The sequence below is a fragment of the Clarias gariepinus genome, chromosome 1 (assembly GCF_024256425.1).
Source record: "Clarias gariepinus isolate MV-2021 ecotype Netherlands chromosome 1, CGAR_prim_01v2, whole genome shotgun sequence".
In the NCBI taxonomy this organism is placed as follows: domain Eukaryota; kingdom Metazoa; phylum Chordata; class Actinopteri; order Siluriformes; family Clariidae; genus Clarias; species Clarias gariepinus.
The window spans coordinates 7,522,213-7,535,897 of record NC_071100.1 but is presented as its reverse complement, the minus strand read 5'-3'; the positions used below and the strand labels follow the sequence as shown (position 1 = coordinate 7,535,897).

General features: G+C 45.1%; 1 protein-coding gene across 1 annotated transcript in view; it reads right to left on the bottom strand.

Moving 5' to 3' along the window:
* The window catches only part of LOC128511338 (carcinoembryonic antigen-related cell adhesion molecule 5-like), a 47,609-nt gene extending 36,205 nt beyond the window's left edge, over nt 1-11,404 (bottom strand). The window contains exon 1 of the mRNA XM_053484198.1: nt 11,335-11,404. Within this exon, the coding sequence (XP_053340173.1) occupies nt 11,335-11,404 (70 nt within the window). The remainder of the gene's footprint in view (nt 1-11,334) is intronic.
* Nucleotides 11,405-13,685: the final 2,281 nt, after the last annotated feature.

The window sequence follows — 13,685 nt, the reverse complement described above, 5'->3', positions numbered from 1 at the left end:
ACTGCTGGAAGAAGTGCTTTAGGGCCTGAAATAGAGCCATGATTTTGAGGCAATTGATGTGCCGCGCAAAAAGATGGCCTCTCCAGCTCCCTTGGGCTGGACGGTCATTTAAGACCGCACCCCAGCCCATGAGGGAAGCGTCTGTCATTAGCATCTGCGACGACAAGACGAACTTAGAGTGGGACCTAGAGTCAGAAACCGGGGTCTGAACCACATAGAAAGGGTACGAAGCACCTGGCGCGTAGCCCTTATTGGGAATTGGCCCTAGAGTAAAATCCCCTAGTTCTTAGCCACAACTGAAATGCTCTTATGTGCAGAAGGTCCAAAGGTGTCACCGTGGATACAGCTGCCATGAGAGCTAAGATCTCTGAAAGTGATGGTCACTTTCTGGTCTAGCTTGATTTCCTTGACGGTGTTGAGAATGGATTCGACACGAGGGGGAGACAGCTGTGCCTGCTTATGCTCAAATTCCATGTGACACCCAAAAATGTTGTCCTCTAAACAGGAAAGAGCATGCTTTCATTGGATCTCAATCCTAGGAAAAAAAGATTAGCTAGAACGACATGCTGATGTCGAAGCGCTAGCTACTGAGACTGGGCCAGCCAGTCATGTAATTCAATACGGATGCTCTGGAGTCATAAGAGCCAGAACTACATCCATGTATTTTGTGTATGTGCGGGTGAAAAAGCTAGACCAAATGGAAAGACCCGATACTGGTAAGCTTCGCCCCCGAAAGCGAACCTCAGGAACCTCCTGTGTTGTGGCAATATTTCCTGATTTATTTTTAGATAGCGGTAAAGCCCGCAAAATCAAAAAAATTGGACGCAGCCCCCTGTTCCTCTTGCACTTTCCGGTTTCATGAAAGTGGAGACCACGCCATTGAAACGCGGAGGGTGATGTGAGAACTGAATCCTGTAGTTTCTCTTTACAGTGCTTAGTACCCAAGGAGATATACTTGGCAGTAGCTTCCACGCTGCCAGTTTCTCAGAAAGGGGCAAAGCTCAGCGGCTTGGTTAAACGGGGCGGGGGTGTAAGATGTTCGGCATCCTGAAACACGGCAGGAAAAACCCGAAGAACTAACATTTTATTGGAAACTGGAGTTGCCCGAAACACCAGTGGTGGCGAAGCAAGAACACCAACCTACTGGGGGTGCCAGGGAGAACACTTCATTCTTTAAAAGGAATTCTGCGTGCCTCTCCCCATTGGGGGCCCACCCCCCACGGTCCTGGGCACATAAACCTCAGGGCTTCTTTGTGAAGACAATATGCCAGTCTGACCTCTTTTGAGGCGGATTGCGTGACGCACCCCAATCTTGCGAGGGGGTGCCCAGCTCAAAAACACTCTCCTTGTGTGTTTCACGCCTCGCAACAGTCAGACCCGGTCGAGCCTGGGTGGCCGATAGTCCCGACTGTTGAGCAAGGTGGGGAAGGAATTTCCCGAAGGCTTGTTATATAACTTCGCCTCATGAACCTAGTGGCGACCAAGGTAACGACATCGCCAAGTAGGCCGGGAGGCGAGATTGGGCATCGAGGAGGAATACACGATCCTTCTCCTTAATGCCCCTGAGATTCAACCACAAGTGCCTCTCTGCGGAGACCATAGCAGCCATAAAACGGCCGATAGCACGAGCCGTCTGTTTGTTGCACGAAGAGACAAGTCTGTGGCCCGGTGTAAGTCCAATACGCCTACCTTGCAGAGCCCCGCTAGTACTCAAGTCTCTCAGCAGGTCAGTCTGGTAGGCGTGCAAAACCGCCATGGTGTGCAATGGGCCAACCTGACCTGCTGCCTGAAAAAGCTTTTCCCTCCAGGGAAGATAAAAAGTCTACACAGCTTGAAAGTAAGTAATAGCTTTTCAGGAAGGATGATGTCCCAGAAAAGAGATAGCCCGGAAGCGTCTCTTCTATCTGGGTGTCATCATATAACTCCGCATTTCTACCTCAACTATATCTAAATAAATAAATAAGTTGATGGCAGGAAAACACGGGATGAATACAGCTTACTCCAGAAAGGGTGAACTCATATGGAGACTGCTAAGAAAAGGGGAGAGAGCGTAGTTGAGGCTCGGCCCCCCTGCCACCTGACAGAACCTGCCGTCTATGTTTTTATTTATTTTAATTTATTTATTTTTAAGTGCTTAGAGGCTATTACCATCTCCACGGAAGCAAGTGAGAGGATGTTTATCGTTGCCCATTCACAGGAAGCGCAGCGCGCGCTTGCGAGCGGACAGAGGAATTTCCCGATCCGATGAGAACGCGAAAGAAAGGAGTTTTAAATCCGTCTCTCCCTCTAGAACCCTGGTCTAATTTACAGCCCTGGCTTAATGCAAAGGTGCGCTGTAAATTGAAAAGCATGAGCTGGACACAGCGAATGAAGACTTACTGCTCCGGAGCTAACGGCGGAGGACAGAAGGCTTCGACTGTGGGAGATGGTTGGGTAAGAATGCAGAACGGCTTTTTTTCTTTTTTTTTTTTTTGCAGAAACTTCCAGCACTGTAACAGTTTGGCAGGGGACTGGCTAAAATGTAAAAGATCTCGAGGGACAGAATTTCTCCTGTCCTCCTAGGCTAGGGCACTAGCATCTCTAACCTGACTCGCCTAATGGCGGCTGCCCTTCGGCTGCGGTCCTAAGACATATGAAATCTGCTCTGATTTACGCCACTGGCTAGTGCGGTGGTGTACTGTAAATCCTAAGGAGCATAAACTAGACACAGTTAATGAAGTCTTACTGCCCCGTAGCTGTAACGGCGGAGAACAGAAGCTTCGAAGACAACTGCGGAAGATAGTTGGGTGAGGATGCAGAATAGCTCTAGCTAGCCAATGGCAAAGCCTAAGCACAATAGAAAGGCTGATGAGGCCCGTGAATAAGCCTGCAACTAAGGGGTGCTTTCCACCAGCCCCATCAGTCAGGACGTAGGCGAGGAGCAGCTACGTATGTTCTGAGTGTACTAGGGCAAAAGCCTGAGGTCAACTTTCTTGCAGAAGCTCCAGCACTGAAGCGGTTCGGCAGTGGACTGGGTATGCATGTTTCGCCATGTCCTAGTGTAGTTTTCCACGCTAGGACATGTTAACCTCCTGACTGCTGGAGGGAGTATTTCAGGGCCAGAAATAGACTCATCGTTTCGGTGCAATTTATGTGCCGCACGAGCAGATGACCTCTCCAGATCCCTTGGGCTGGGCGGCCATCTAAGACCGCACTCCGGTCCCTAAGGGAAAAACGTCTGCCGTTAGCAACTCGTGATGACAGCACAGACCTAGAGTGGGTCCCAGAGTTAAGGACGAGGGTCTGAACCACATAGAAAGGGTACAAAGCTCCCGGGGCATAACCCTTGTTGCCTCTGAGGATTGGCCCTTGGATGAAATCCCCCGGCACTAAGCCACCACTGAAACCACTCTGGGAGCAGTGACGTTACCACCTCGCCTAGCTTATACTCCTTTAGAGTATGCTATAATGAATTCGGCGCGTGCAGAAGACAGCTGTGCCCGCATTGCGCTCGGATACCACATGACACTTAACCTCATACCTCGTGTAGAAACGAGAACGCTTTATGGCATTAGGGCTTCACCCTAAGAAGTGAGGTGAGCTAGGGCGACGTATTGATGCCGACAGAGGGGTGATGATGGTTCGATGTCCTGAAACATGGCAGGAGGAACCCCAGCACCTAACACTTTGTCCTGAGGATACTGGTTTTCCACAGTGCTTCGTGCTTAAGGAGACATAGCTGGCAGTAGGTTCCCTGCTGCCAGCCTCTATAAAGGTGCACGAACTTTAACACCTCGGCTAGATGGGTGTGTTAGGTGTTCGGCATCCTGAACATAGAAGAAAGGAACCGAACAACTAATGATTCACTGGAGACCGCTGCTCTCCGAAACACCAGTGGCGGCAGAGATTGAACCACGGCCTCCTAAGGATGCTGGTCCTCTTTATTGCTTTGTACCTAAAGAGACATAGCTGGCAGTAGGTTCCCCACTGCCGGCCTCTCTAAAAGGTGCAGCTCTCAGTAGGTCAGTCTAGTATGCCTACAAAGCCATTGTGTGCAGGGCTGCACCAGGCTGACCCGCTGCCTGAAAAATCTTCTCCCACCTCCCTACATGCTTGGTGGGGAGTGTGGATTTTTCCCAAGAAGATGAGCTCCCAGGAGAGAGATAGCCCGTGAGCATCTCTCTGATCTGGGACATCATAAAGGACCGTACTTTCATCCATGACATTGGAACAAACCAAATGTCAATAGCACAAAAACACAGGATAAATACGGCTTATTCCATGAAAGAGTTAACTCATGGAGGTCGCCAGGAGGGGAGGGGCCATCATTGAGGCTGCTCCTCCTCCGGCCACCCGACAGGCACCTGTCGGCTGACCTTGAGCGTTTGGGGGATTTATTTAATTTATTTATTTTTACCGCGAATCGAGGTGTACGCGTTGGACCACGCGCTACCACCTCTAACACCAACTAACACACCGGCTCATCACTAGAGGAGCGCTCTGGAGTAATAGTTTCCATCTCCGCGGATGCGAGAGAGAAAGTTCTCCCCCCCCCCTATTACAAGATGCGCAGATGCGCGCTGGAGAAGTGGAAGGTAAAAGACTCATGATCCGGCGAGAGAGCGAGAGAGCCTCCGCCAGATTTGCACGCCAGAAATGCGCTACGGGTCGCGGTTTCGCTTTAAGACAGCAAACCCAAGCGCGTGGGACTTTAATAGGGAGAAAATCGCCATACTTACCTGCTCCCTGAAGCCCGAGATAGCGTGCTCCTCCCCCAAACACTTAAACAGAAAACACGAAAATAGCAAGATATTCTTCTACACGGAGGGACGGGCTCGTGTCTAACTCTGCCATCTTTCTGGTGAGTAGTAAGACACTTTCTATTTTCGCTTTCTGTTAAAAAATGCTTGCACACACGCACACACACAACATGGATCCAGAAGAAAAAATTATCTGAAGGTGTTTCCGGTTCATGCCTATTTATAACCTCCAGGTGCACCTCATCGGTTGACGTCACCTGCCTGAGGTTGTACATGCCAAAATATTTGGCGTGTTTGACACACACGTGCTTCACAACTGGTCACGAGGAATCGGTTCCCATAGCGCTTTCGCGCAGCATCAAGTATAGCTTTTGAAAGAGAACATTTACTCACAGAGCATCAAAGGGAGAGGACTGAGCTCCATCCTGTCTCTATAATGACTGAGCAGTAATGTGAATTAAAGTCTTAACAGTTCTCGTGTTTTTTTGAAGAAAGGACAGTGACAGTTTATGGTCATACTGAGCACACCTTGGAGATGATAAAAATATTGTGCTCCAGTTCAAGCTAGTGCTGAATTGGATGTAGGCTCCTGAGTGAAGGTGCTGCTCATGCCATACCTGCTGTGTGCTAATAAAGTACTCCCAGCCATTGCGTTGGGCAGCAAATAAGCTCACTTGTCTCTCCACCATCCTTTCCGGCGTTAAAAACGCTACAATATATTCTCTTAGACATGCAGCAGTGGAGTGTGTGAGTACATTTTCATGTTTTTTCCCCACATGTTGAGGAAAGAAAGCGAGACAGCGGTTAAGTCTTGTGTCTAGTGGTGGCTTTTAGAAGGAAACTCAAGAAGAAATAAGGTGAGCATCTAAAATCTAAACCTGCACAGACATTTTCCTGAAGATACCATGGAGCTGCTAGATGACATTGTGCCATCCTTATGAAATCAGTTTAATTATTGATTGGTGGCATTGTCTATAGGGAAAAGCGTAGAGCAGTTCATAGGGCAGACCATTACCATTTATATACTCAGCAAAAAAAGAAACGTCCCTTTTTCATGACTGTGTATTTCAACAATAATGTTGTAAAAATCAAAATAACTTTACAGATCTTCATTGGAAAAGGTTTAAACAATGTTTTTCATGCATGTTCAATTAACCATAATCAATTAATTAACATGCACCTGTGGAATGGTCGTTAAGACCTTAACAGCTTACAGAAAGTAGGCATTTAAGGTCACAGTTCTAAAAACGCAGGACACTAAAGAGACTTGTCTACAGACTGTAAAAAACACCCAAAGAAAGATGCCCAGGGTCCCTGCTCATCTGCGTGAATGTGCATTAGGCATGCTGCAGGGAGGCATGAGGACTGCTGATGTGGCTAGGGCAATAAATTTCCATGTCCGCACTGTGAGACGCCTAAGACGGCGCTACAGGGAGACAGGAAGGACAACTGATCATCCTTGCAGTGGAAGACCACGTGTAATAACACCTGCACAGGATCGGTACATCCGAATATCACACCTGCGTGACAGGTACAGGATGGCCACAACAACTGCCCGAGTCACACCAGGAACACACAATCCCTCCATCAGTGCTCAGACTGTCCGCAATAGGCAGTCCATGAGGAGGAGATGCACTGCAGTACTTCAAGATTCATGAATCAGATTCATATAACTTGATTAATCCCAGAGGGAAATTGCTTATGCTCGGTTACAGGTGCTCACAGTTGTTAACTAAGAAAGGTAATAAAGAATAAAGGTAATAAATAGTAATAATGATAATCTGATGATAATAAAAAAAATAAAAAATAAAAGTTCCTAAAACAGTAAGTACCATCAGAATATGACTCAAGGCCACTTGTAAGTACACAGTAATCTAGTATTGTTTATGTAATATTGTATTATTATATGTAATCTTGTATTACATATTTTATTCGGAAGTAGTATTGCAGTAATCATATTATTAATATGGTAAGTGATAATGTCCTGTTGTGTAACAGTTAGTGAAAAATCCACATACATGTGTGTATGAGTTACAGAGAAGAGTTGTAAATTTTTATGGCCGTTGGGAAAAAGGATCTCCTGTGGCGCTCTGTAGAACACTTGATAGTAATCAGTCTCTTGCTGAAACTGCTTCTCTGTTCAGCGAAGACACTGTATAGCGGGTGAGAAGGATTGTTCAAAATGGATCTACTTTGGATAGATTCCTCCTCTTCGCTACTACATCCACAGAGTCAAGAGCTCCTTCTGACCACCTTCTTAGACTCCTCACTATGGCAGCCTGTCTCTGAACAAGGGGTTTGTATGTTGGCATGAGGTGGACCAGGTTGTGATCCAACCTCCCCAGGAGGGGAAGTGCTGCAGCACTGTAGGCAACTTTATCATTAGCATACAGCAGGTCTAGTGTCCTCTCCCCCCTAGTGTGGCAATCCACATATTGAGTGAAAGTGGGAATAGTCTTGGTCAGCGATGTGTGGTTCAAGCAACTGGTGGCCACACCAGATACTGACTGGTACTTTTGATTTTGAGCCTCCCTTCATGCAGGGACACATTGTGAAACATTTTTAGTTTATGTCTTATGGTGTTGACTCTTTTAGTGTTCATACAAATATTTACACATTTAGTTTACTGAAAGTAAAAACAGTTGAGAGTCAGAGGACGTTTCTTTTTTGCTGAGTTTATAAGCTGTTTAGTAAATATTATGAAGTGACTGTAGCACAGTGCATACATTATGCAGATACAGGTCTACATGGGGTCATAGCTAGGTGTTCTGGGCTCTCTGTAGGAACAGTGCAGTAAGCATGATGAGTAAAATTATAAAAAGTGCAATAAGGAAAATGTATTCTTAGAAAATTAGAAAAAAAGTTTAAAATCCTCTATATGTGACTTTTAGCAGCAAAGCCATTTCCCCATTAGCTTTGTGTGCTTTAATTTCATTCCATCACACATTTAAAGAGGAACAAACAGTTAAAACTACTAATAGTACATTTTATTATTAGCATGAGTAAATCCAGTAGCTAAAACAAGCTTGCTAACTGAGTTTGCTATTAAGGTTAGTACAGACTGTACACTGATTATGCTACTAAAAATTTTCCTGACATGATGTCAGATCCACACTAGTAAAAGCACCAAACTCCAGGTTTCAGAATACAATGTGGCCTACAAGCATGGCTGTAGTGTACCTAACAACTCGCACACTGTTAATTCTGTTTTATTTACTGCATTTCACTTAAAAACAGGCTTTTTAACAAACCGCTAAACTCTTTTGTTATTTTATGTATTCTAAAATAAATAATTAAATAAATAAATAAAAAAATAAAATTAACACAATTTTAAAACAACTCAATACCTGTCAGTGGGGTTATTTTTGTCCATCAACAAAAAGTCAGCTTTTGCACAGCTATCTTCACACCTACTCTGCACATCTATCTTCACACCTCTTCCACTTCCTCACTACTGAACAGCATCAACAAACTAAAAAAATATTGTGTGTCTGCTCTCAGGCCTCTAAAACTGTCACTGTCCTGTGAGTGTATAAGGTTTATGAGAAGTATCTTTGTTGTTGTCCTGAATGTATTCCTGTTAAGCAAATAGGCATTACCTTGACTGCAACCATGACCAGAATTAAACAGGTCCTGAAAATGGACAATAGAAAATAAAATGGTTTCTAAAGATGAAGTAAGTAATGAGTTAAAACATGTGCCAAACAACAAACACAGATTATAAACTGGCCACAGAGATTACACATCCCAACTATAGACTGTATAATAATAATAATAATAATAATAATAATAATAAATCTGTACAAACCCTGCATCACCCATAAGTTTTCTAAAGAGTTGTTTTGAAGATTAAACATCGGAGCTCTTTGCCACATTAACAGAAGCTGACTGTTGTTGTTAGTCTTTCAGCTGCTCCCGGCAAGGGGTCGCCACAGCGGAATATTCAGTTCGTACAACAACTTGGCAAAGGTTTTACGCTGGATGCAACCCTCCCATTTTATCCGGGCTTGGGACCGGCACTGCATCCAGTAGCTGGGGGGTTTGGGCACTGGCTGGGAATCGAAATTCCAGTTAATCTATACAGGGGCAAATAGGTGGAACAAAGCCTGGCTGTTGGTTGTAACATGCCTTCTTACCTCAGTTACCACAAGCTAGCTATTTTCAGAGATGGAAAGTAACGAATTACATTTACTCGCGTTACTATAATTGAGTAGTTCTTTTGTGTAAAATATGTAATTTTAATTTTACTTAAGTATGTTTTGTTTAAAGTATTGTACTTTGCTACATTTGAAAGAAAAAAAAATTGCACCCCAGACAAAACAGATGCCAGTGATGCGGACCCAGCTGAAAACGAAATGCCATCAAATTCTAATGAAGCTAGGTTGTATGCCACATTACAGTATGTTGCGCTTTTAAGAGTTGCTGCCCCTCCCCCCATGTGTGTGCTGCAGAGGTGTGTGTGTAAGACGGAGAGAACGAGTAGGAGCTCAGGTGTGCTGATTACACTCCCGAAACACTCTCTTCCTTTACCCTTTTCTTCACTTTTGCTTTATGTTTTGTATTATAATTTTGTGACACTAAAAGAGGCCGACAAAGGTTTTGTGCTGAACGTTATTCTCAGCTCTGAGCTCTTTTTTTCATCGGCTATCCGGCGCAAAGTGTCACATCATATTTAAGCGACCACTTTGATTTCAAGCACAAGAAAGGCAACAGCTTTATTATGCAAATGTGTTTCTTAAATTAAAAACAACTAGTTTGAGATTTATATCCTCTTGTCTTTTTTGAACTACACTAGAATCTCCTATCTCACCCCTGCTGTTAAAAGAAGTAACTCAGTAACTTTTACTCTGAGTAAATTTTTTTAAGAGCTACTTTTTACTTTTACTTGAGTAGATTTTTATAATGGTAACTTTACTTGTACTTTAGTAAAAGTTCACAAAAGTAACAGTACGTTTACTTGATTACAAAAATGTATTACTGTTTCCACCTCTGGCTAAATTAGCTTTAACCACATATAGTGGTTTGAAACCTGTGACTTAAATCATCCACATCCCTAATTATGCAGCATTTTATGGCTTAATATAATTTTAACTTATAAGTTCACCTCCTGTATAGATAAAAATAATTTTTGTACCATCCTGTAAACATGTTTATTTCGGTTGTAAAGTTGGACATATTAAAATGCCCCAATTATGCTTTTTCAAATATGTTCTTTCATGCAGTGTTTCATGTAGCTGTATGTCAACATAAACTATCTGCAAAGATGTGATGCCGACAGTGCACGATAAATAAAGTTTTTGTTTATTAAAGAAAAAAGAGTCGGCACACATTTGCCTAAACGAGTCATTAGCAATTCAAATCTTTTTCTGTTACGGATCCACGACACTACGTAACATATTTGTGTAATGTCCGCCCACGTTCTACATCACTAACAACTTGTTCTTGTTAACATATGACACTTACCACTGAGAAACGTCCTGCTCCAGTCATTCTTGAGAAACAGTTTCTTGTCGATGTGCCACAACCGTTTCATCACCAGACTCGAATTGATACTGTAAAATGTCTCGGGTTACTTTGCTGTAACCCTGTTTCCTGAAAAAGCGGGAATAAGATGCTGCGTGAAAATGCTATGGGAACGCTCCTTGCATGACCGGACTGAGCTCTCATCCAGAGTTGAAGCATGTGTGTCAAACACGGCAAAAATCTTTGCCATATATAATGTCGGTCAGGTGATGTCATTCGATTAGGTGCACCTGGAGGTTATAAATATGCATGAACCGAAAACATCCTCAGGTCATTTTTTGTCTGAAAGAACGTCCAGTCACACATGCAGTGCGGCATTGGAGCGCAGCATATCATTCCCGCTTTTTCAGGGAACAGGGTTACAGCAAAGTAACCCGAGACACTACTGGCTAGTGCGGTGGTGTGCTGTAAATTTGAACAGCATGAACTGTACACAGTGAATGAAGTCCTACTGTTTCGGAGGACAGAGGCTTTGAGAACAACTGGGGAAGATAATTGGGTGAGGATGCAGAATAGCTTTAGCTAGCCAATTGGCAAAGCCTAAGCACACTAGAAAAGCTGATGAGACCCGCGAATAAGCCGGCAACTAAGGGGTGCTTTCCACAAACCCCATCAGTCAGGACGTAGGCCAAAAAGCAGCTACATACGTTTAGAGTGTACTAGGGCATAAGCCCAAGGTCAATTTTCTTGCAGAAACTTCAGCACTGAAACAGTTCAGCAGTGGACTGGGTCTACATGTTTAACTATGTCCTGGAATGCAAATGATCCTGAGGGACAAGAATTTTCCTGTCCCCAAAGCAGAACCTAGTGCGCTAGTTTTCCTAGCAGCGCAAGCCTTGTCTGCCAAGGTGATTATTTACAAGACTACCATAGTGTTGTCCATCCGTGCTAGGACATGTTAGCCTCTTGACTGCTGGAGGGAGTATATTAGGGCCAAAATTTCAAGTCAATAGATGTGCCATGCGAGAAGATGACCACTTCTGATCCCTTGGACTAAATTGCCATCTAAAGCCGCACCTCAGCCGGTGAGGGAAAACGTCTGTCGTTAGCAGCTTGCGATGACAACACGGACCTAGAGTAGGACCCAGAGTCAAGGACGAGGGTCTGAGCCACATAGAATGGGTACGAGGCTCTCGCCGCATAACCCCTATTGCCTCCAGGGATTGGCCCTTGGATGAAATCCCCAGGCACTTAGCCACCACTGAAAGCGGTAAAAGTTACTTCCTGGCCTAGCTTGAAATTCTTTTGAGTGTTTAAAATGGATTTGACGCGCACAGGAGACAGCTGTGCCTGCATTGCGGTCGGATCCCACATGACACTCAATGTCAAACTTTGTGTAGAAAAGAGAGCGCTTTCCGTGGCGTTGAGACTCCATCCTAAAGAAAATGAGGTGAGCTGGGACGACATGTCGGTGCCGAGGTGCTAGCTCCATGGAGAGGGTACAAAGCTCTTGGCGCTGTCCCAGGGGATTGGCCCCAGGGGATTGGCCCTTGGGCTGGATGGCCATCCAAGACTGCACCCCAGCCCGTGAGGGAAGCGTCTGTCGTTAGCTTGCGACGACAACACAGACCTAGAGTGGGACCCAGAGTCAAGGACGAGGGTCTAAACCACATAGAAAGGGTATGAAGCCCTCGGCGCATAACCCTTTATTGCCTCAGGGGATTGGCCCTTGGATGAAATCCCCTGGCTTTTAGCCACAACTGAAGCGATTTCATGTGCAGAAGGTCCAAGGGTATCACCATGGAAACAGCTGCCATGAGACCTAACACTCTGAAAGTAGTAAAAGTTACTTTCTAGCCTAGCTTGATCTTCTTTAGGGTATTAAGAATGGTTTCAACATGAGCAGGAGACAGCTGTGCCCGCATTGCGGCCAAATCTCATATGACACCCATAATATGGCGTAATTGAGCAGGAAAGTTGAATCTCAATCCTAAGAATTGAGGTGAGCTATGATGACATCTCGATGTCGAAGCGCTAGCTGCTAAGACTGAGCCAGAATCAGCCAGTCGTCTGTGTATTTCAGGATACGGATGCCCTGGAATCATAGAGCCAGGGCTGCATCCATACGTTTTATAATTTCCTGTGTAGTGGCATTAAAAAATCAATCCCAACCCCCCCCCCCCGTCCAAGAAATACTGACTATAATAGCCTGATTCTCTGACTTGCAGGGGAACATGTTCTATGGCCCTTTTTTCCCAGCAAAGCCTGTAATCTCTGCAGTTCAGTTCGGCAGGATGGAACCGAACACCTAACATTTCGCTGGGGAACGCTGCTCCCCGAAACACCAGTGGTGGCGAAGATTAAACCACGGCCTCCCTAAAGCGGACTGCGAAGCGTGGCCAGTCCTGCCCCAATCTATGAGGAGGTGCCTGAGCACGGCGGGGAGAAACCTCACAAAGGCCTGCTTATAGAGCTGTGCCTCCCAAAACCTAGTGCTGGCGGTGTTCATGGCGAGATGGGGGCATCAAGGAGGCAGACGCGATCCCCATCCTTAATGTCCAGCCATAGAACGGCCGATAGCACAGGCCATTTGCTTGGTGACACAGAGTGCTCAGATCTCTCAGTACATAGGTCAGCCTGGTATGCCGGCAAAGCCATTGTGTGCAGGGCAGCACCAGCCTGACCCACTGCCTGAAAAAGCTTTTTCCTACCCACAAAGATGTTAGTCTACACGGCTTGATTATTTTTATTTTATTTTTTTCAGGAAGGATGAGCTCCCAGAAGAGAGATAGCCTGCAATCGTCTCTTCAACTTGGGGCATCATCATATAAATCTGTGCTTTTCACATCAATGACATTGAACAAATCAATGTCGATAGCACGAAAACACGGGATGAATACGGCTTATTCCATGACAGAGGTAACTCCTCATGGAAGTTGCCAGGAAGTAGAGGGGCCATCGTTGAGATGTGCACGAGAGAAATGCGCCGCGGATCGCAGTTTAGTTTTAAAGACGGCGAGCTGAGCACGAGGGACTTTAATAGGGAGAAATCGCTGTACTCACATGTCCCTCAAGCCTGGGGATAGCGTGCTCTTCCCCTGTTTTAAGAGACTCATAAAGCAATATTAGCACCCTTTAAAATAGCATAATAAGGGCACTTTAACATTGTCGTCTATGGGTGATGGCTCACATTTGTAACCAGCTAGTGGCCATTCAAGGAAGAGCATTTGGCACGTAAACTTTGGAAGAAACAGAGGCTGGCACTTGAACCAACACACCCACTCTATATCCCCTAACTACTGACTATTAACACCTATCAAAAATCCCCCTTTCCACACAGGGTATATAAGGATTCACAATCTACATGACGAACTGTGCAGTAATGGTCTGTGAATTTCCAACCCAGTCCATTCAAAGGATTATGACCATTGTAAGAGCATTGTAAGGTTGTTGCATACCGGCTGGCCAGAACTATCAAGATCA